This window comes from Neofelis nebulosa, chromosome 12 (assembly GCF_028018385.1).
Source record: "Neofelis nebulosa isolate mNeoNeb1 chromosome 12, mNeoNeb1.pri, whole genome shotgun sequence".
NCBI lineage: Eukaryota > Metazoa > Chordata > Mammalia > Carnivora > Felidae > Neofelis > Neofelis nebulosa.
In genome coordinates, this window is record NC_080793.1 from 596,361 (window position 1) to 618,219 (window position 21,859).

Sequence of the window (21,859 nt, forward strand, 5' to 3'; positions counted from 1 at the left end):
GGATCAGAGGCCTGGGTCCTGTCTGCCAATTCGGACCAGGGAGGGGGCGCCCTCCTCTCCCTTCTCTGCCGGCCTGGGTGCACCGAGTCCTAGCCTCCATATCCGGCTTAAGGGGAGGTGGTGCAGGCCGGGGCGTGGCTGCACTGCGGCATGGGGTCCCCACAGGGCACAGTCCTAGTGCACCTCAGTGGCTCCTGGTGCAGAGTGCTGGCTATTCCCGGACTATTTGGAGTTGGGGCCATGATGAAGCTCTGTGAGGAGCACCTCTCCAAGCCCAGTTGTTTGGTGGACACTGGGCCTCACCTCTGCAGCGCAGGGGGGTAGGGGTCAGGGTCTCCAGCCAGGCTCATGGGACATCATCCCACCTTGGTGTGTCTGTGTCTGGAGATGGGGCACCCTGAGGGCAGGCATGCAGCCAAGTGTGGGAGACAGGAGGGAGGGAGGCCCTTCTTCAGGTCCTGGACCCCCCTCCACCCAGCTTCAGGTACAGCCTGTGCAGACCCCCGGCCCCCGGCCCTTCCAGAAATGACTGTGGTCATCCCAGTGGCGGGAAGTGCACTGCGGGGCCTTTTCCTTCAGTGAGCTCTGGCAGGACAGGAACCTTGTCTGCGGCCTCTCTTTGTCTGTGCTCAAGCCGACAAGTGTTGTAAAGACCCCAGGACGTCCGGGATGCCTGGGAGGCATTTTAATGAGCTTTTCAGAGCCTCTGCTGCTAAGTTTTCTTGAGAAAACAGGAAGTTGGGTAGCTGGGAGGAAACCCCCACCCGTGCCCCGGGAAGCCTCATGCTGGGGAGCAGGCTGACCTCCTTCAGGCCTGCGAGGGCACCGAGGGCAGCCGCACACGGAAGAGTGTCCACGGCCCCACCTGCCCCTCCGCCCTGGGCAGTTGTAGAGCCCCCCCTGCCCTGCCAGGTGCGAGGGGCAGGATGCAGAACGTGCCCCGGGGAGGTGCAGTATGGAGCCAGTTCAAAGGCTGGGAGGCAGAGTTGCACCAGCCCTGATAGGGGACCAGCAAGTGCCCTGGCAAGAGAGGGCAGCTCTTCAGCACCCCAGGACAGAAGACAACCCACCGGGGGGACACTGTCCGGGGGCACAGAGGTGCTAAGACCTATTCTGGCTGCAGCAGGTAGCGGGGGGAGGGAGCCCAGGTGAGAGGTGGCATCTGTAGCAGGTGAGGAGTGGGCTCGGGTTTCAGGCTTTGCCCCTGGCCAGCAGGGAGGGAAGGTGCTGGGTCTGGGCTCCCTGGGGTCTTGGTCTGGAGGCCCACGCATCAGGCCCTCTAGGTTGGGGACGGGCATGGGGAAGGGGAAGCCTCGGCTCGGGAGCTCTGCCCAGCACTGTCCTTATTTGAGGTATATATGCATTCCGCCAAGACTAGTTGGGGAGGAGGACAGACAGGGTCCACGACTTGGTGCCATGTGACTGCACTGGCCAAGAAGCAGAGGGCAGCCACCCCAGGCTCGAGGCGGGGGGGGGGGGGGGGGGGGGTGGGAGGGGGCGTCCCAGGCAGAGACCCCTGTGTGTGGCTGCAGTCAGGGGCTGGCTGACAGGCAGCAGGCAGGAGCACAGGTGTAGGGCTGCATGTGGACGCCTGATGGGCCTTTGTCAAGAAAGGGCCTGGAGAGCTTCTGGTTCCAAAGCTGGCCAGTGGCCTCCAGCTGAGCTCAGCTCCAAAAGAAAGTGTGCTGGGTGTGCCCCAGGGCAGGACCCTCCCTGGGTGGCAGATAACTGTGTGGGAGGGTCCAGGAATGTGCACAAGGAGCCTGAAAGGCCAACTCTATGGAGCCAAGTGGGCAGAGAAAGGGGTTTCTGAGAAGCCAGGATTTCTAAATTTGGAACCGGCCGTGGTCACCACAGAGACATCTGGGGAAGCGGTGGGAGGACTAAGCTTACTCTGTGTCAGTGAGCTGGTAGTATTAATGCTTGGGCCTGAGGCCGGGGTCCCCACGCATGTTCTCAGACCAAATACCCGGTCATTGTGAGCACAGGTCTGGACAGGCCTCCGGCCACATTCCCACCCAGAGCTCCTGGAGCCCCTCCGCCACGGCATTCCCAGCTGAACCCCAGGAGCTCAGCCTGAGAAACAGCCAGGAACGCCCAACCACCCCATCCTGCACACTGGCCACCTCTACTCCCCACCCAGTGCCCCGCTGTTCTCAGGGCCAGGCAAGGTAGATGGGTGGCAAGCACTGAGAAGCCCCAAAGAGGTGCCCCACAGACGTTCCCAGGCGATGGCCCAAAGCTCAGTGAAGCCACTAGGCTGGCTCCACGTGGCCCCATGGGCTAGACTGGCTTTCGAGCCGGTCTGGACATGAGAAAGTGCCTGCCGCTGACCAGCAGGGAGCGTCACACTCAGGACTGACCCAGGGAGGGCCTCTGTCCTCAGGGCCCCGCCCTGTGCTCCAATGGGGCCTGCGCACCCTGGACGCTGGCTCAGAGCCCCTGCCGCCCGGCCCAGGCTGGAGCTGGCTGTCTCCCTGGAGACCTCCCACTGCCAGGCTGACTTTCCATTTTCTTTTCCTTCCTTATGCTATTTTAGTGCCATTCCCAGAGGGAAAACCCACTTGACACACAGGCATTCCCAGAGTGAGCCTGGCTACTCTCTGGGCTGGTGCATCAGGGTCCAAGGCGGGAAGCAAGTCAGAATGGGAGAGGGCTGGTCCAGGCCTGGGCTAGGTGCCTGGCCAGGGGTCCATGGCCGTGCCCCACTCTAGTGCCCAGCACCTGCCTCCAAGCTGTGTTGACACTTGGCATGTGCCTTGGGCACAGGGTCCACTTTCTGGGGCATCTGCACATGAGGACAGGGAGCCACGTGGTGGAGGCCAGAGGTGGGCAGGGAGGCTCGGGTGAGGGGGTGGTGGGTCTCCTGTGGCGGGCAGGGTCATGGACCCCTGAAAATGGCCACCTGGGCCTGGGATTGTCCGTCAGGAACATCCGCCAAATGGATGTTCCCAGTGCCGTCCGCTATGGGAAAATATTTTATCAAAGAGATTGGAGTTAAAAAAAAAAAAAAGCGTAAGCAGGAACCCCTGACATGGCCCAAGTGTAATGTCTATTTTTACTGTCCCTCTGGTCCCCCTCCGCTATGGTGGGGAGCAGGCTGTGGTCCCCGTGTGCAAGTGGGGCGTGTCCTAGGAGTCAGTGACGTTGGCCTCCGGAAGCGGGCACCCGGGAGGAGAGGCCACTGCAGGACGGTGACCCTGCCTTGGGGAGCTCTCAGGCAGTGCTGGCCGCAGGGTCCCCAGGAGACGGAGGGTGTTGGGCCAGAGAGGAGCCTGCAGCTAGAAGAGGTGGGGCCTCAGGCTACAGGCTCACAGACACCCAGGACACGACAGGGCTGGGCGGGGGGCCCCCGGGGTGGAGGTGGACACCGGCCCAGACTGATCTCTGGCAGGGGACGGATGCAAGCAGAGGGCTCCCCTGGCCTGGGGATGTGAGGGGGACTGCAGGCAGCCACCTCCCAGCACCCATGCCCAGAACCTGGGGCAGCGGGGACACCTGTGCCCAGCCCATTCCTGCAGACCCTCCCTCTTTCCTGACGACCAGACTAGGAACCGACAGGAAGAGGGGCAGTGGCCGCTGACCCCGCCCCTCCCCAGCCTTTGTGTCCCGTGGCCCCCAGCCCTGTTCCCACACTCCGTGCCCCCAGGGTCACACAGGCACAAAGGCTGCAGGAGGGGTGGCCACCACCCTGCACAGGGAGAGACCCTGGCCCGCCGGCTCCTAGGCGGCAGGGGGAGCAGCGGGGGGCTCTGGGGGAGGATGGGTTGGGGGCAGCTGGCGTTGCGTTTCCGTGCCGACATGGGGCCTCAAGGACAGTGGGGTCCACCAGGCAGCTTTTGGCAGGGATTAAGGCCAGCGCGCCCCCAGCCTTAGGATGCTAGCCAGGGTGATGTCCCAGTGCGGTCCCTGGGGGCTGACGGCAGGGTGGGCCCAGGCCCCACAGCCGGCAGGGCCACCCCCCTGCCCTGCCTCCCTTCCAGAAAAGCCCTGGTCCTCGGCCAGAGCCCAGCTTCAGTTCCCACCAGATGGCCCTGGGGAGTAAGGGCCCGGGCCCAATGGCCTGGCCGCCCCCCTCCCCCCCCCCCGTTTCTGGTGGCTCCAATCTGACCCCAGCCGCTTCAGGAAGCGCCCTGGCACTCCTGGGTCGCACCCCTGGCCCTGGCCCGTCCAGCAGTCAGCACCGCCTGCTTCGTCTCTACGAGACCCTCATCCTCCACGGCTACACAAGCGGCACCTGTGCCACCCTGCGAAGTGGCCTGGGCTGAGAGGAGGCCCTAGGGCCAGTCCTGTGCTCATGGCCTTGAGACCTGCCAGGGCGCCTCTGGGCCAGTGTCCGGGAGGGTTGATGTGTGAGTCCCCCCAGCCCAGCTCACGCCAGGCGCCCAGCCGGGTACCCAGCCCCTCTCTCCTTCACACCTCAGTCTGTGTGGGCTGTGCTCCAAGACCCGGCCGTCAGCGATCACGTGCTTCTTAATGGGCCTTCCCTGCAGCGATCTGGAGGCCCATCTGGATGGGGCGTCTCTGGCTGGACCCCCGGAATGTTGATGGAAAAGGGAGCCCACGTCCTGTCCACTTTCAGAAGGGGTGACAGGCTGGCCTGGCCACGCTGTGAGGGGACCACACTGGACACAGGGCCACGGGGCACACGTGCTCACCCAGTGTCCACAGGTGCGTGGACACTCAGCATGCAGGTGGACTGTTGTGGCCTGGACAGACGCATCCATGGCCCCGAGTCAGGCCAGTGTGCCCTGGGCCTGAGGAGCTGGTGCAGGCCAAAGACAGACCCCTGGGAGTCTGGGGCGAGGACGGTGGGGAGGTTCCCTCAGGCAGGACAGTGCAGGCCTAGCCATCTGGGCCAGGGCGTCCCTCTGCTGGTCAGCTGGTGGTCACATGTACCAGAGGATGGGCCAGGCACAGCTGGCCGCGGGGGCACCCCCAGAGCTGTCGTCTTGGGCCTGCGGCCAGTTAAGACACCTTGGACAGTAAAACAACACCTGGCGCCCACGACACACTGTCTGGGGGTGCGGTCGTGTCTCTGAGGACCTAGGTCCTTCCCCCTCTCCGCTCCACACCTCCACACCCGCTGCGCAGCCCCCAGCCACGGAGCTGTCCAGAACCACTGGCCAGACATGGCCGAGGACCGGGCTCTGAAGAAATGGAGGGAGGGCAGAGCCCCTGGTGACCAGCCGGGCCTCTGGGCTGGAGAGCAGAACAGCCCCACACGGGCCGAGGGAGCCTGAGGCTCAGGGACTGAGGCACACCGAGGCCGCACACAGCCAGCCTCGGGTTTACCGGCAGGCTGAGACAGACACCCTGCCCCTGGTGTCGGCACACCGCAGCCTGCGGCTAAATCGTGTGAAATTCACATCTCAGCGTCCGCAAATAGTTGTCTTGGCAGCAGCCCTGCCTGTGTGTCCTTACACTGCCCACAGCGCTTTTTCAGGGACCCAACGGCCCTTCCGGGGGACTGACCCTTGCCTAGGGGCCTGGCTGGCATCTGACCGGGGAGGCGGGCACTCTTCTTCCTTTTGAACGATTGCCAGCCCCAAAGCAGAAGTGGGGCCCAAGAGCCAGGGGGCAGTGAGCTGCGTGGTGGGTGGCCATGGGCCTGGATGGGGACAGCAGGCCTGAGAGCATGGACCCACTGTCCACTCAACCCTAGATACAGAAAGAAAGGCCTGGCTGGCCTCAGGGGTGTAAAGCCAGCAGCAGCCAGCCCCCCTTGGGGCTGCAGGGAGAGGAGGCCATGGGCAGCCATGGATTGGGTCTGGGGAGGGCCCATGGGTGGTAAAACAGGGTCTGCCAGGCAGGGACCAACGGCTGGATGGCCGGTGCAGCAGGGCGCTGGGGGGGCGGGGGGAGGGCGGGGGGGGGGGGGGCAGGAACATCCATGAGTCACCCGCACTGCCCCCCCCCTCCTCCCGCCCAGCCTCTCTTCCCTCCCTGGCTGGGGCTGGGGAGTGGCGCATATCCCCTCCTCCCTCTCTCCCAGGGGGCCCTACTCACTGCCCACTGTGAGAGGAGCACATTCAGGACAAGTGTAGACCCCAGAGGTCACTGAGGGCAGATGGGGCGACCGAGGCAGAGCAGCATGCCTGGAGGGCCCTCTGCTCTGGCAGGATGGGGGCTGGGTGTGACCCCAGCCAGCCAGGGACAGGGAGGGGCCTTGGAAGAGTAACCCCACAAAGGGAGACAGGCCTGCTCGGCCAAGCCCGAACTCCTCCCTTGAGGTGGGGGAGTAGGTGGTGCAGGGTCCTTCAGGGAAGTGGGGGGAGTCAGGCTCCAGCAAGGACTGCTGCTTCCTCCCCTCATCTTGGAAAACGCATTTCAAGGCATAGGTGTGGTGGAAGGAGCTGCCTCTCTTAGCCTGACTCAGTGGCCCTGGGAAGAGGCAGGGAGGAGAGGGCCAGGGGACCCCTGCTCTGTCTCAGCCCCCATTCAGGCTGGCTCCCCACAGTGCTGGGCCCATCATACTGTGGCCCCCTTGGCACCTGATTTCCCACCCTCCCCACTTGGTCCACCAAGCCCCAGGTTGTCTGTCACTTCCTCCAGGAAGGCCTCCAGGCCCCCAGCCCAATCTCTAGAGCATCACCACTCTTTGGAGGAGTACTTTGGGGGCTCCTCTCTCCCTTGGCTGGGAACACAGTAGGGCAGGCCTGCTGTGAGTGAAAGGCAGGCCCCACAGACATTCAGACAGCTTCAGACCCCAGGCTTCAGGGCTCCAGTTCCCTTCCAGGCCGCTGCCTGCTGTCTGAGGGCTTGGCTCCACTTGTCTGTTGAAGGGGGACAACCAGAGCTGATCCCGGCTGGCACAGCCTCGGGGCCCCTCCCCAACTTCCTTAGCCTGCCCCCCCACCCCCACCCCGCGCCCGTTGCCTCCCTTGGCCCTAGGTGGGAGGGGTACCCCAGCCCCCCTGGCCCCGGGTCCTGGCGCGGGAAGGCAGGCGCAACCGTTTGCTTTTGAATCTCGGCCGGGTGTCCTGAGTGGCCCTTTCAAAGGCCGGCCGGGGGCGGGGGCCGTTCCCAGGCGCGCCCCGCCCTCCCCGCCCGCCCCTCCTCCCGCTTTCCCACGCGGCCCGGCCGCCGGCTGGTTCTCACGGCCCGCTGCCCCTCCCCCGTCTGGGAACGGGCCGCGCTGCGCCCGCCGCGCTGGGGTGCCCGGGAGCCCCAGGATGGGGGGTGGGGGGTGCGCCTGGCGGGGGGGGGGGGTTACTGGAGGGGGTGCCGCCTAGGGGTTGCTGAGGTCGCCAAAGGGAGGCAGACAGCACCCCACACACGGGGCCTGAGGCCAGATTGTATTGGATTTAACCTAGGGCAGGTGCTCTCTGGCCCCCCACGCCTCGTGGAGCGACCCAGGGGGCCCTGGCCAACCCTGCCTTGTGAGTAGGGACAAAAGCACCCACTCCTCATTAGGGTCTCCCTGACCGGGAGCAGGTTCTGGGGCCCCGGTTCCTCCTAATACCCTGCAGAGACTAGGTCACTGGTTTTAGGAAGTACAAATACAGACCCCGCAGAAAATAGTGAATACCTTCTCACATAGAACTGTAATCCCATCCCACACTTGATCTGAAATTCGCATTCAGGGCCCAAATTCTCGCTGGCTGCCTGAGGGGGCCTGTGACTGTGTCCTATCAGGGTTGAGGAAGCAGGGCAGGACTTGACTACCAGTCTGGGCCCCCTGGCTCACCTTGGCTTGCCTCCATGAAGGTCAACCCCGGCCCACCCAAGTGAGCTGGAACAAGGGGGTCCTTTCCACCCAGCTTCAGATAGCCTGGGCTGGAGTCGGCCCCACTGCCCCCACGAGGGGGTCTGCACGGGGGTCCCCAGTGGGCCCTGGGCTATGGTTGGTGCAGCTGGAGGAGGAGTTTTTCAGAAGCCCGGACACCCAGGGTGGGGAGTGGATGCCAAGTAGGAGGCCCACCCGCCCGTCCTATGTGTGGCCACTGCCCAGGGCTCCAGCCTGCAAGCCCCAGAGGGGCCTGGAGGAAGGGCTGTGACCCTCCCGAGTCTCCCTGGCCAGGGCACACCTAGGCGGGGCAGGGCTTCCTGCTCGGGCAGGCTCTGGCTGTCACGCATGGTGTGCCCCTCTGCCCATTCCACCCACCACCCTTTTCCCCCCTCCCTCGCCATCAGAGAGACCAGCCATGTGCTGCTGCAAGTTCAGGGGTATCCACCCCCAGCCGTGGCTATTGGGGCCCTCACTGTGAGACTGTGAGCTGTCAGCCCGCCCTCACCCACTGCAGGCATGAGGGCAGCTCTGGAGCTGGGGGGTCCACTCCCAGGGAGTCCAGCAGGCCCTCCCGTCCCTGTAGCAGGAGGTGGGCCCGGCAGGAGGCTGGCGGGGAGGGTGTCTGGCTCCAGGCGCCAGCCGTACGTCTACCTTTGAGGCCAAGGCCCCAGTCGCGGGGTGCTGGCCTCAGAAGGCTGCACAAGATGGCATCAGCCTGAGCCTGTGTCCCATGAGCCGGTCGCCAGCCGGGAAGGTCCCAGATGCCATTGTCCCCTCCACACCTGCGGGGGGAGGTGGGTGTTCAGGTCTCCTGCCACTGAAAATAGAGGCCCCCGGGAGCGCCCCTCCTGCACTCCCTGGCGAGGTGCACACAAGCCCCTGTCTACAGACTGCTCATACACAGACACACTCCCAGGACCAGGGGACATGTGAAGTGACTCGCCCTGACACACCCCGTCACACGGGTCCCTCATCCACACCTTGGAACACCCAGTCACACTCACTCCTGTCCATGCCTCTGTGCTGCTTACATGCACACACACCCTCAGTGCTCTTGCACCCTTCGTGCCGGAATGCTTATGAGAGAGACACCTGCAGGGCGCCAGCTTCACACACGGGCCCAGTCATAGCCCCTCGGGGACTCCTGCACCCCACATGCCCCAGTGCCAGTGGCTCCTGACCCCCTAGGGAACCCACACAATGCTGACTGTGCCCAGGCCCTGCTGTGTCTGTGGAGACACTGTCCTGAGCCTACAAAGGGATGGGCCCATGGGAACTGGCCTTCCCGGGCCTGGGGACAGGGCTGGCGCTGGAGCACGGCCCCTGTAGGGCTGCTGTCCTGGGTCATAGACATCCAGGTTGGAGGCCACCGGCAGGAGGGCCTGCTCCACAGACAGAAGAGCACCAGGGTTGGGTTTGAAAACCTTCCCATGCAGGCCTGCAGGCCTGCGCATCAGCCCCAGCCACACGCTCCTTGCAGGGCCTGGGTCCTGGCCCTTCTGTCCAGCGTTCGCCCCAGGCCAGCAGGATGGGGTCACATCTCACAGATGCCCTGTGGACCAGCTGCAGGGAGGGGGCTCCGTCTTCCTGGCCCCTTGTCCCGTCTCCTCTGGGCAATCAGACAACACCCCGTGCCGGGGGCCAACAGGGTCTTCATGGGCAAAGCTTGGCTGATGTGCTTGTCTTGGAGGAGGGCCCCAGCCCCAGCAGTCGTGCTCCGCTCCAGGGCCACATCACCTTTGGGGGCAGATGGCTCAGGGCCCCACGAGGTGCTGCCTGGATGGTGTGGGAGAGTGAGGTGTGGAGCAGACCCAGGCCTCACCGCTTCCTCTGGGGCTTTGTTCCCGCCCCGTCCGGGCAAGGTGTCAGGCCAGTGGCCTTTCATCCCAGCCCTCTGGCCCTGCACCCGGCGCCATTTGTTAGGGTGGCCCTGGGGGCGGTCACGGTGGATGAGCCAGCCTGGGGAGGCCTCAGGACAGCAAGTGTGGACTGTAGGGGGAGGTGGCGCTTGGCAGGGACCAAATGGGCAGAAAGCACCCTGGGAACAGGGATGCTGGTGTCCTGAAGTTGAGACCCTCCAGGGCTCCCACTACCCTGACCGGAGCATCCGAGACGCTGGCCGTGTGGAGATGTGCTCGGGAAGGTGCCGGAAACCATTCTCAGTGCCACGTTGGCTTTTCCCACCGGGCGGTGGGACGAAGTGCTGTTTCTTTTCTTCTGCTCTTTTATGCTTCGCTCTTGTTCCAATTTGCTCTAAATGAGCAAGAAATAGCCCATTACTCTAGAACATGCCACAGCCTCTGAGCCCAGCCCCCACCCGCCCTGCCTGTGGGTCAGAAATCCCCAAGCGTGGCCTTCCAGGGCCTGGGCTCCAGAATGACTCCCCCCTCCCCCACTGGGGGTGGGGGCTGCAGGGGTCTGGCAGGGCCCCCGCTTGGAGCCTGGACCGCACTTGCCGTCAGGCAGGAGTGAGGTTTCTACAAGCCTGCCCCTTGCTCAGAAGGAGGGCACCCAAGTGGCCTGGGCCCACTTCCCAGCTGGAGCCTAAAACTCTCAGCGGTGCCTAGTGCCTACCGAGCTGGGGAAGCAGGGTGGTGTGAACTCCCCAGGCAGCCAGCCTGTGGTGCGGAGCTCAGGTCATGGACCTGGCTGCTGGCTGGGCAGGAGGCCCCACTCACATCCTTCTTAGGGCGGGGGTCCCTTCTCTGGGCTCCCAGCCTAGGCAGGCCCTGCACCCTTACGAACACGTGTTCTCTCACATACCCCATGCCCGGTGAGTCCCAGGTATGGCTTCTATCCCGCCCTCCTCTCTCCCTCACACCCACCCCCCATTTGCTGAGGCCTGGGGCTCAAGGCTGATGGGGGCCCAAGGGTGTTTACAAGCAACCAACAGGGCTGTGCTGTCCTGGGCCCAGGGAGGGCTGGTTGCCTCTGGAGAGGAACGTGTACAAGGGCCCCTCCGAGCTGCCTGCTGGCCCTGCCCAGCCCGTTCTGTGGCCCTGGCTGGGGCGTGCCCCTCTGCACTCTACGCCTGTGTGCCAGCTGTCCGCTGGTTGTGCACCGCAGACACCTGCAGGCATGCTGACCAGGGTTGTGTGTGTGTGGGTGGCCCTGCACCCAGGGCAGGTGGGAACACAGACGTTTCCAGGGACGCAGACTTCAGGACAGATGCTGCCACCTTGCCTGTTGCGCAGCTCTTGGTTCTGCTGGCCACGACCACTCCTTGGGTGAGTGTGACTGCGAATCCTGGGCTCAGACCTGAGAGGAGGCCCCGCCCTTGGGCATGGCCCCTCAAAGCCCCCCAGCTCCCCCCTGCCAAGTCTTAGCCTCAGTGGAACGGGCAGGTGTCCCAAGTGCCTGCTATAGCCTCTTGTCACACCCCCAAGCAGCCCAGAAAACAGAGCCTCCTGGAGAAGTGGCCAAAGCAGTCCTCTCCCGCCCTCCCCAGGCCCCAGGGAGGGGCAAGGGGCTGCAGAGGGTGGGCCAAAAGGTCAAGCCTGCCTAACTCCCGGTCTGTGGGCCCCAGCAGTCCTGATGACCCGTCACTGCTGGCGGCCCAGCCCCTGGGAGGCAACCTCCCCCTTGTGGGCTCAGGTCTCTGGCCGAGACAGTCCCCAGGCGGACAGAGTGCCCTGAGTTGGGACAGCACGGCAAGTGGGTGTTGGCTCCAAGCAGCTGTAAGAGCTGTGGGGACCGGGCACGCAGGTGGACTCCTGGGACCAGGAAGCCATGAGCCTTCCCAGTCCCTCCAGCCCCCGACTCACCTGGCCCTTCCCGCCCAGCCAGGCTCTGGGGCTGGAGGCCCTCCCCGCCCTCAGACTCCCAGACTGAATGGGGGTACACAGAGACCAGGCTGGACTCACAAGACCATACCACCCAGCCCCTGTCCAGGGCCCTCCCCGGGACCCCCACTGCAGTCTGTCCAGGCCCACTGGCATCCCAAGGCTCGGGTTCGTGTGTCCCCCAAGGGGGAGTGGGCATGGCCCAGACACCACCTGCACATACCCCCTCTCCTAAGGGTCAGCGTGAGGACCTCGGTGTGGGGTCCTCGCTAGCCGAGGGCCCTGTAAGCAAGTTACTCAGCCCCTCAGAAGCCCCCTTTCTTCATAATGAAAGGCAATGTCTCCCCCTTTGGTGTCAGGAAGGGACCTCTGCTGGACTGGCACCTAGCCCATGACCAGGCCTGTGCTGGGCCATGGGCCCCGAAGAGCAGGGCCTCAGCCTTGTGTGAGGCAGGTGGACCTTGCAGGGGACGGGGACAGGAGACACAGGGAGCCGCTAGGTGCTGGTCCTTCCTGCAGATGGGGGAGCACAGGGCAGAGAGGGGGTGAGCATGTGGAACCGGCTTTTCCAGCTGGGGGTGGGGGTGGGGGTGGGGGTGGGACAGGGCCTCCCAGGGCCCTATGGGGTGACGGCAGGGCCCAGCAGTGGGCAGCAGCCGTGGGAAAAGCAGCACCGGTGGTTCCCGAGGGTGGGGCCAGGTCCTTGTGGATGGCACCGGTGCTTTGTCTTCGTGCCGTGACTCAGCGTGAGCTGGCGGTCCCGCCCAGGTGTGTGCATCAGGCCCAGGTCCTGGGAAGGCTCCCACCCCCTCCCACTAATGCAGCATCCCTCTCACACCTACAGGCTCCGTCCCCTGGGGGGGGGGGGGGGCCTGGGTAGCGGGGGAGGAGGGCGAACGCGGTTCTCTGTGGTGGGCAGCCCAAGGCAGCGACCACCCTTTCCCCAGCTGGACCTGGAGTGACCACAGGCTAGACCTGCGGCCAGGGCTCCACCTGCACTCCTGCCCAGGAAGGTCCCTGGGTCTGTGACCGGGAGGCCAGGGCCCACGGCAGACTCCCCGTGCCAGAGAGGTGGCCAGGGGACAGGAGGCACCCCCCCAGAGAGGCAGGAGGAAGGGTCCTGCTGGCACCAGCCCTGCCCCAGCCCCACCCAGGCCTCCCCGAAGAGGTGGCCCCACCCTCCGGCGCCCCCAGGCCCTGGCTCCCGATGCTGGATGCAGTACAGCAAGCTCATGGTGTCGAAAGGCCCATGGGAAAAGGGCGTGTGGGGGCAGGGGGCACCGCCCCTGACGTGGGCACACCCTGAGGCTCCAGGGGCTGGTGGCTGCCACCTACCCACCCACCCCTGGGAGCTGTGTCGTTCAGGGCACTGGTCAGGCTCCTCCAGGAGGGGCCCGGGAGTGATCCCATGAGCACAGATCATGGACCCCTCCTCCCTGTGGCCCCGGAACGCCCCCTCCCACCCTCAGGCCCTGCTCTAGGCTCATCCTCCTCTTACAGGCCTCTCTGATTTGGGGAAGGGCTGTGACTGGCTGTGCATGTGTCCATGAGCACCTGTGCCCACCTGCCTGGGAACCAGTGGCCCCTCCCACTCTCCCTTGGGCCCTCCTTACCTCATCATGGGGACCCTGGGGTCCTTCACCCTGTCAGTCAGTGGCCATCATGAAGCAACCCTGGGGCAGCTGTGTTGGGAGGACAGGATGGGCCCCAGAAGCCCCTGCCCCCACCCCCAGTGTCACTGCAAGGTCAGCAGGGCCGAGCTGAGTGCCTTCCAAGAGCCATTGCACGTCCTAGACAAGGACCCCAAATAGAAGCAAAAGTGGCTTCCCTCCTGATCCCTTGTAGATGTGATGTGGTGCCCCGGGGGCAGGGGGGCGGGGTCAGGCAGCAGGCATCATCTACAAACACGGACACTGAAACGGCCTGGCTGAGGGGCCCGCTGCAAGCCTCTTACCCTGACCCTTTGATGCTGAGCTAGCCCAGGGATGCCCAGGCCTGGTTGTGCCCTCGAGGCTCTGCGGTTGGGGAGGACAGCCCAGGTGATGACAGAGGCCCACAGGGTCTCATGAGCCAGAAGAGGCTGCCTAGGGCCTACTAGGATCCAGTGCCGTGCAGGAGGGCTCCCAGGAGGAGGTGTGCCCTGTCCTGCAAGGAGAGGAAGGGATGTGTGCTTTTGTCGCTGTGAAACCCCCTAGCCAGACCCAGAGCTGCAAGGAGCCTGAGGCTGGGGGTGGGAGGTGGGCGGAGCCTCACCTGGCCTCAGCACCCCCTCTGTCCCCAGGCCTGTAACTGTGACCAGTACCTGAAGGTCTCCAAGGACATGATGAAGCAGCTGGTGAGGCTCAGCAGCCGCCCGGAAGGCCCCAGCATCACAGGTATGTTGCCCCATGGGGTTAGGTGTGGGCTCCGTGGGCTCTGTGGACAGTGGCCCAGTTGTGGGATTAAACTGCAGGGATGACCAGGGAGGTGCCGGCCAGGGGCCGGTGGAAAGGCAGAGCTCACGCTGTGCAAAGGTTACAGGCCCGGGAGGCCAGGAAGCTGAGACACTCAGGGCCCCTCTGGGGTGGGGTCCCCCGCCCTCTCTCCCGTCACCCTGCCCTTCACACAGAGTGCACATGCACACAGGCATGTGTGCCGGCACGCACCTGTTTGTACACACTTGTGCACACACGTGCACGTGCACAGATGCACATTTGCTTGCACACTGGCACCTACTAAGCAATCTGAAGGCGGACGATCCCGGACAGACAGAAAGGAGGGCAAACCCCAGATGTCAACCCCCTCAACCGTGGACCCAGCCTCAGTTTCCATCCTTGTAAAACTAGAAACTGGAAGGAGGCTTTGAAGTCGCTGGCTGGGGCAGTGAGTGTGCCCTTCCATTCCTATCACCGGCTCCCCCGCCCTCTAGAGAGAGGGGCACCAGAGGGAGCCTCGCAGCTCCTCCCCAGGCTCCCGGCTGCTCCTCAGCGGAGAGCAGGATGGGATGGATAGGAGAGTGTCTTAGTGCCCTCTCCAGGGAGGTCAGCCTGAGGTTAGGGTGCCTCTGAGATCCCTTTGCACGGCTCGCCGTGGCTCTCCCGGACGGTGACGCCCCCCACGAGGATGTTCTTGTTCTTCCGAAACCCCCTGAGGTTTGGGGCTGGAGCTCCTCAGGTGAGCCATCATGATGGCCTGTGTCCAGCCCCCAGCAGCTCTCAGCTCTCCACAGTGTGGCCTTGACATGTTCAAGGCCCAGGAAGGGAGGAGCAGGGTACGAGCACTGCCCTCTGCTAGAGCCGCCCCACCACTGGGCTCCCGGCTCCTCTGAGCCGCCAGCGCTCTGCCCAGAGGCCCACGCCTGTCCTGAGGTGGTGGGTGGCCCTCCTGCGGGCCTGCTGGCATCTCGTGGGCCTCAGGTAAAGGCTGAGGCCAGACCGACTAGGGCAAGATAGGGAGACCAGATGGAGGTCATGGCCTCATCGCGTTGCGGGGGGGTGGGGGGGGAGGGGCGGGGGCAGAGCTCATCCATTCAGGCTCCGGCTAAAGTTAATCTGGAGCCATCTGTGGAGAGATGTTTGCCAAGCAAATTAGGGGCAGGACTCTTCTTCCGCCTGCCGGCTAGGACTCAGCTGTCACTGCCCTCACGCCTGCACCGGCCCCTCAGTAGCCCCAGGCCTGGCCACCTCCCTGGAGTCTCCTGTGCTCTTAGCGGAGGTAGGGACCCTCTTGCAGAGTCAGAAGGTCGCCCTGAGCTCCAGCAGGTCCCCTGGGCCCTGCTGCTATGAAACACAGGCCCTGGCAGTGGCTTATCTTCTCATCGCCACGAATGGGATGCCCCCGCCCCCACCGGCCCGTTCGCAGGCCCCCAGTGCCCTAATCGGCCAATCTCACGCCCAGAACTTGTTTCCCAAGGACCTTTGAGCCCCAAGAACATTCCAAGGTGTGAGTTCCCATGGGAGGGGATCAGGCTGGCACCAAAGCTCCTCAGCCCCCTACCCTTTGCCCTTTCTGCTAAGGGTGGGGGGAGAGGCTGGGCACTTGGAGGTGCATTGTGGGCACTGGGGCTGCCAGGGCCCACCCTTAGGACAGTCCCTGATGTCCTCAATTGATTGCCAGGTGATGAGGCCACCCAGAGCGAGGACATACAGGAGTCAGGTGAGCCCTGGGACCCCCCACTGACAGGGTTTGTTCCTGGCCCAGGAGAGGGGACTGCCCTGAGAGGATGGGCCTGTGCCCTAGGCGAGGGGTAGTGGGCAGGGCCAGTGGGGAGAGAGGGCCAGGGGTCCGCGGGTTAGATGAAGCAGAGCGTTGGGGCGACCAGGCAGTGTAGGGCAGAGGCACCGGAAAGAAAAGGGTGGCGGCGAGACCATCCCCCCAGCCCCTCCCACCCCACCCCACCCCACCCCACCCCACCATAAGGCTGAGAGCTCAGGGCGGCCGCCCACCCCCCACCTTTCCAGACTCGGCCCCAGAGGAGGCCCCCGGGGGCCGTACCTACGACCCACCTTGCCGCTGGCTGGAGGCCGCAGACCTGCGGGCTGGCGCGCCTGCCACACTGGCCAGCGGCACCCAGCTGCAGCTGGCAGGGGTCCCGGAGGGCGTGCTGCGGCGGCCGGGGCTACGCCATTTCTACTGCTGCTCTGGCTGTGGCAAGGTCTTCTGGGAGGGCTCCCACCTGTGCCGTGTCACCTCGCAATTCAGCCAGATCCTGAGCAGCACCTCCAGCTCCTGGAAGCAGAGCTGAGCCCCCAGGCCCACGGGCCTGCACCGCCCCCTGGGGCATCCACCCACCCACCCCCAGCAATACAGATAATAAAAGTCCTGACCTGCATGGGCCTGTGGCCGCGGACTCACTGCACACACCTGGGCCTGGCCCTAGGTGCCCCTGTGGCCGTGGACTCGTTGCATACACCTGGGCGCCAGCCCCAGGTGCAGAGCTAGGACCGGGGTGGAAGGGATGAAAGTTCTTGCACAAGGTCAGGATGCTCGGACCCTGAGCTGAGAACCGCCCAATACTCGGGAATGAGGCCGACGGAAAGTGGGAAGGACACGCCTGGTAGAGGAAATGGCCTTCACAAAGGCCCGGGGCTGGGACCCAAGCGGCTCCCGTCAACGGGGCTCAGTGGGGCGGAGGGAGGCGGGGGCACACAGGCCCCCCACGCACTGGGGGCCCACTCCCTTCGCTGTGTTGGTAAACGCCACCCCCCTCTGCCCCACCTTCCTGGGCTCCTCAGACCTTCGGGGAGGCCTCCAGTTCCAGGGAGTATGGATGGTGGGACCCCGCAGGGCCAGGGCCCTTTAGGCCAGATGTGGCGGGGGTGGGGGTGGGGGTGGGGGGCTTCCTGGGGAACGGGGCCCAGCCCTCTGTGGTGCAAGAGGCAGGGCGGCCACCCTCTAGGAGGGCATCCATTGTGTCTGGAGGGGAAGCCCACCTCTGCATCTGCTGCCCTCTCCCCCTCGCCGGCCAGAGTGTGACCCCACATGGCTTCTTCCCCCCGCCCCAACCCGGTCGAGGTGGCCTCCTCTCATGAAACAGAGTGGCAGCCGAAGCCACAAGGGGGCCCTGCACCCGAGAGCGTCCACCCTCACAACTGCAGGAAACAGCCACTGCTCCACCTACTCTCTGGGAAACTGAGGCGCAGGCGCCCGTTGCCGGCACCCGAGGGCCCCGGGCACCGGTGCCAGGTGGGCGGGGAGAGGGGCCTAGACTGCATCTTGCCCTGGCCGCCTCCTCCTGGCTCACTCCCTAGGAATGTGCCCCCCCCCGCCCCACATCCCTTTCCTGTCCTTCCTGCCTTGAGCGGAAACCAGCTCAGATTTGGCCCGGGAACCCAGGCGGAAGCCTCAGGGCCGGGGAGTCCGGGGGGCGGGGCGGGGCGGGGCTGCCGCCTCTGCCCAGAGCGGGTGCACCTGCAGGCCCAGGTGTGACGGCCTCAGGTACCAGGTGGGTGCTGGCAGTGCCAGGCCTACCTCCGCCCCCGCCTGGGCTGGGGGTCAGGCCCAAGAGTATGAGGCTGGGGGCTCATGCTGAACGCCATGCACCCATCCTGCCACACTGCCCATCATTTCCTTTCCCTGAAAACGCCCACCTCGTGCCAGGCGCTGGCCCACCTGGCCCCGCAGCAACCTTGGGGCCAGCCGGACCAGATGCTACCGCACAGATGGAGGGAGGGACTCGGAGACTCAGGACAGGACCGGGCTGAGCCGGGGCACCGTGTCAGGGCCAAGCGTGCAACCCTGGCTTCCCCCACCCTTCGGTCACTGCTGAGCCCGAGGGCCACGCGGGGCTGTGGGGGCGAGCAGACACCCCACCAGGGCTCGGGACCTTCTGTGATCAGGGTGCTGCTTCCGAGAGCCAGACCACTGGCCCGCGTCCTGTCCTGGGAGGCAGCCCTGACCACGCTCCTCCCCTAGTAAGGTCAGGAGGAAACCGCCGGGGGTGCCGGCCCCACTGCCCAACCCAGCTGCTTCCTGAAGACTCTGGAGACTCTGTTCTGACCCAAGGCCCTGGTGGTGGTTGCAGCTGGTCCTCAACACAAGGAGGCCAGAGCCAGGGACCAGCACAGGGGAGACAGGAGACCACGTGTCCTTCCTGTCCCTCCAGGCAGGCCCGGCCCCAGCACCCCACTGCCCCGCGCACCCTCTAGAGGGAGAAGAGGGCGACTGCGTGGGGCCTCTTTCCCAGTGTGCCCCTCACAGCTACACGCGTACCGTCCAGCCTGCCTTCCCACCTCCCCACCCCTCTGCTGCCCAGACTGGCCGTGTCCCCCCGGGAACCCACCCAGGCTCACGTACTCGCTGCCAGCCCAGCCCAGCCCCACGGCAACCCCATCCTAGGCCCCAGCCCCCGACCCCTGGTCCTGAGCCACCAGGAGGTCAGCCCAAAAAGCCTTCTGAGGCCCCAGGACTGCCTCAGGCCCCCTCCCAGGCTAGGGGTCAGGCACCACGCCGACAGGGTGGGCTACGGCCCTAGTGCCAGGCCGTGCCCTAAGCAGCCGCGCAGTGATTGTCTGCCACAGTTCCTGCCCCGGGCGTCCTTCCTCCGCTCTGGCCGAGGGCTGAGTGTTTGTTATTTGATCTCTATCCTCTCTCGGCCCTTCTACCAGGTGTCTGGGCTGCTGGGAAGAAACACTCTCCTCTTTCCCACGCTCCCCGACACATTTTAATGAATTAGCTGGAAGCCCCGCCCCCACTGCCCGCCTGCCTGCTCACCCTCCCTCCCCCGCCTAGTGCCTTTAAGGTGGCCGCAGGCCTTGGCCCAGCTCTGGCCAGCCGCCTCTTCTGCGCTGTCCTCCCCAGGCCGCTCCACCCAGACCTTCCCAGCCCATATCCCAGAATGCTCCCCAGGCCGCTCCACCCCTGCCCACATTGTTCCCCCCCCCCCAACACCCACTGCTGTGAGCCTCTAAAGGAAGGGGGTCCCCAGAGAAAGAAGGGGGCCCTCTCCAACTCTGGCCTCCACCCACCACGGCCCTTCAGGGTGGCACTCCTGGGCCAGCATCCTTGGAGCCAATGGAGAGAAGGACGGGGTCCTGCCGCATGGTCAGGGTCGAGTGTGTCCCCCCAGACCCCAGGTCAGGGGTTTCTCACTCAGAGCCAGTGAATTGCTTATCTATACAACACCACCAAGAAACCCCACCCACACCGGAGAGGGGCTACTCTGGGCCGCAGGGCAGGGCCTGGCTTCCCCATTCCCTCCAAGGCATTTGGAACAAATGTCCTCCTTTTGGACCATTCCTTCAGCAAACACTGAAGAAGAGCTTACTGGGAGCCAGTGCCCTGCAAGCCCCTCTTCCCCTCCTGTCCTCAAATGGGGCAACTCCCAGGGTGTGGACCACGGCGGCTCAGACCAGAAATACCCTCCCAGCCACGGCACGGCCACGGAAATCCCATCGGCTCCCCAGAGATAGTGTGACTGTCACCCGAACCCCACAGTGGCAGACCTGGCTACACCTGTCTGACCCTCACGCCGAGCCCTGGGTGGGGCAGGAGGCAACATCAGGCTAGACTCCTATGGCTGCTCTATGCTCCTATGTCCCTGCCGGGGGCACCCAAGCCACCGATTTCATGGCCCATGGTGGTGGCCGTGCATTCCCACACTGAGCTCACAGGGCCCCTTTGTCTGCCCACCCCGAAGCCTGCGCGGGTGTCAAAGGGACATTTCACCCCCGGGCTCTGCTCCCGGGCCCTACAGGGTCTCCAGACGCCCTTCTTCAGGTCAGGGGACCTGAACCCACCTGCGCTGGGGCCTATGAACCCCTCACCTTCTGGGGATAGCCCTGGGCACTGTCCAGAGGTAAATACAGGCCCCAGGGGACAGGGCCTATGCCCTGATGCTGGGAAGATGCAGGGAAGGGGGTGCTGGAGGTGGTCAGGGCCCCGCCCTCGAGGGGTTCACAGTCCAGCAGGCTCCCTTACTGGGCCCAGGGACCCCATCTGGCAAGATGAGTGGGGCAAGGGAGGGGCTGTTGACACCGGCACCCCCACCCCCACCCCCACCCCCACCAGGTCACAACCTCAGCTGAACCTAGCACAGGGCCTGGTTCGGGACTCCCCCCTCAGGCCAGGGCTTACCCACCTACACTGTGGGGAGCTCCTGGTGGGAGCAAGACTGAGCAGAAGAGCTGGACCACCAGCCAGACCACCAGCCTCGGGAAGACCAGAGGGAGGGACTCGGGGAGCTCTGGCTGCCAGGAGGACCCCGAGAGAGTCCACAATGGTCAGGTCTGAGGGCAGCTGGCCAGAGGCAGCCAGCCCTGGGGTGGCCTTACCCAGTTTTTCCTGTGATTCGGCTGTGACTCGTTCCAGAGCACAGAGCGAGATGGGGGGCACACACCCACCCACATATGTCTCCAAACATGGGGCACACCAGGCAGGTGCCCACGGGAGCCCATCCCCAAACAAGGCCTGACAGGGGGGGACTCCCGGGCTGAGGCCCAGGGCCGCCTCCTCGGGAATTTCCAGCCCGCTTCCGAAGGAATTGAAGTTCCTGTGTGCTGCCCTGCTGCCCTGGGCCTACTGCTCCGAGAGTCATTCCTGCTCGATTTCCAGCCACCAGAGCCCAGCTATAAACTGTAAAATCCTAATGAGGAAATCTGGCGGGAGTATTAGAATGTCAATAAAAAATGGGTTTACGGATTGGAAATGAGTCATTTCTGGGCTTTCTTTCGGTCCTTGGTGCCCTACCTGGGGCTGCTCACCTGGCCAGGCCTTGCCTGTCCCTAGTCGTGCTGATGGAGGTGGCCCAGGAGAGGGAAGCACGCCCTGAGGTCCGGCCGACTGACCTCCCCGCCTTGGAGGGGCTTCTGAGCACCTCCAGCCCCCAGCTTCCTCCTGTAAAGACCCTGCTTCGTCAGGGCGGGACCTCAGGGTTTGGCTCCTCAGGCTTGTCAGGTTGGGGGCAAACACGGGGTGACCCAGGGCGCCAGAGGAGCCGCCCTCGTTCAGGAAAGACCGCGTGGCCCAGGTCACACGCCCGAGCTGTTCGTGGACTTGTCACCCGCGTGGACTTCGTGTCCTGGGGGCCAGGCTGAGCCAGTCTTGTCGCTGCGCACCCAGCCCGCTAGGGACGCAGAGGGTCTGCGGCCCGCGCTCCGGAAGCGCGGAGTGAGACCCGGGCTCTCTACCCGGGCCTCCCGGGTCTGAAATGTCAGCGAACCCCCACCACCGGTAGGCCGCCCTTCGGTGCACCTCGGGGTTGCGCTCGGCCGGGGATCGGGCCTGGGTCTGTCCGCGGAGGGAGCTTGGAATTCCCCGAGTGGCAGAAAGGGGAGTAGGCGGGACGACCGCGGAGTTGCGGAGAGCCCGGGGGGGTACGGAGAGCAAGGACCCCCCGCTACGGCCACCTGGCCCCCTGCCGGCGACCAGCGCCCCCTGCCGCGAAGCGCGCTACCGCCCAGGCACGCCCCGCCCCCGCCCCGCCCCCACGTGGGCGCCGCCCAATCATCCGGTCGCCGGCGCGCGCGTCACGGGCGCCCTATTGTTATGCAAATATAAAGGGAGTAAAAGGCGCCCCGGCGCGGCGGGCGGGCGGGCGAGTGTAGCTGCGCGTGGGGAGGCGCGTGGGACCCGCGTGGGAGCCGCAGCGAGCAGGGACCCGGAACGCGCGGCGCCGCCGCCGGGCCCGCCGGCCCCCGCGAGCGCAGTGCCCGCCCCCGTCGCCCGCTCGCCCGGGCGCGGCTGGATGCGGCGGGGGCCCCGCGGCGGCGGCCCCCGGCCCCCAGAGCCCGGAACGCCCAGGGGCGGCGTGCGGGGCCCGGGGGCGCCGCGCCCTCCATGCGCCGAGGCGCGCCCCGAGACAGCCGGGGGCCCGCGCCGCAGCCGCCGCCGCCGCCGCCCGCGCTGAGCCCCGGCGCGGCCCGCGGCC

General features: G+C 65.4%; 1 protein-coding gene across 3 annotated transcripts in view; it reads left to right on the forward strand.

Moving 5' to 3' along the window:
- Positions 1–16,324, forward strand: part of EXD3 (exonuclease 3'-5' domain containing 3) — a 79,210-nt gene extending 62,886 nt beyond the window's left edge. For all 3 annotated transcript variants that reach the window (XM_058693401.1, XM_058693400.1, XM_058693399.1), the window contains 3 exons: positions 13,796–13,889; positions 15,610–15,648; positions 15,954–16,324. In XM_058693401.1, coding sequence (XP_058549384.1) covers positions 13,796–13,889; positions 15,610–15,648; positions 15,954–16,237 — 417 coding nt within the window. In that variant the 3' untranslated portion in view covers positions 16,238–16,324. The remainder of the gene's footprint in view (positions 1–13,795; positions 13,890–15,609; positions 15,649–15,953) is intronic.
- The last annotated feature ends 5,535 nt before the right edge of the window (positions 16,325–21,859 follow it).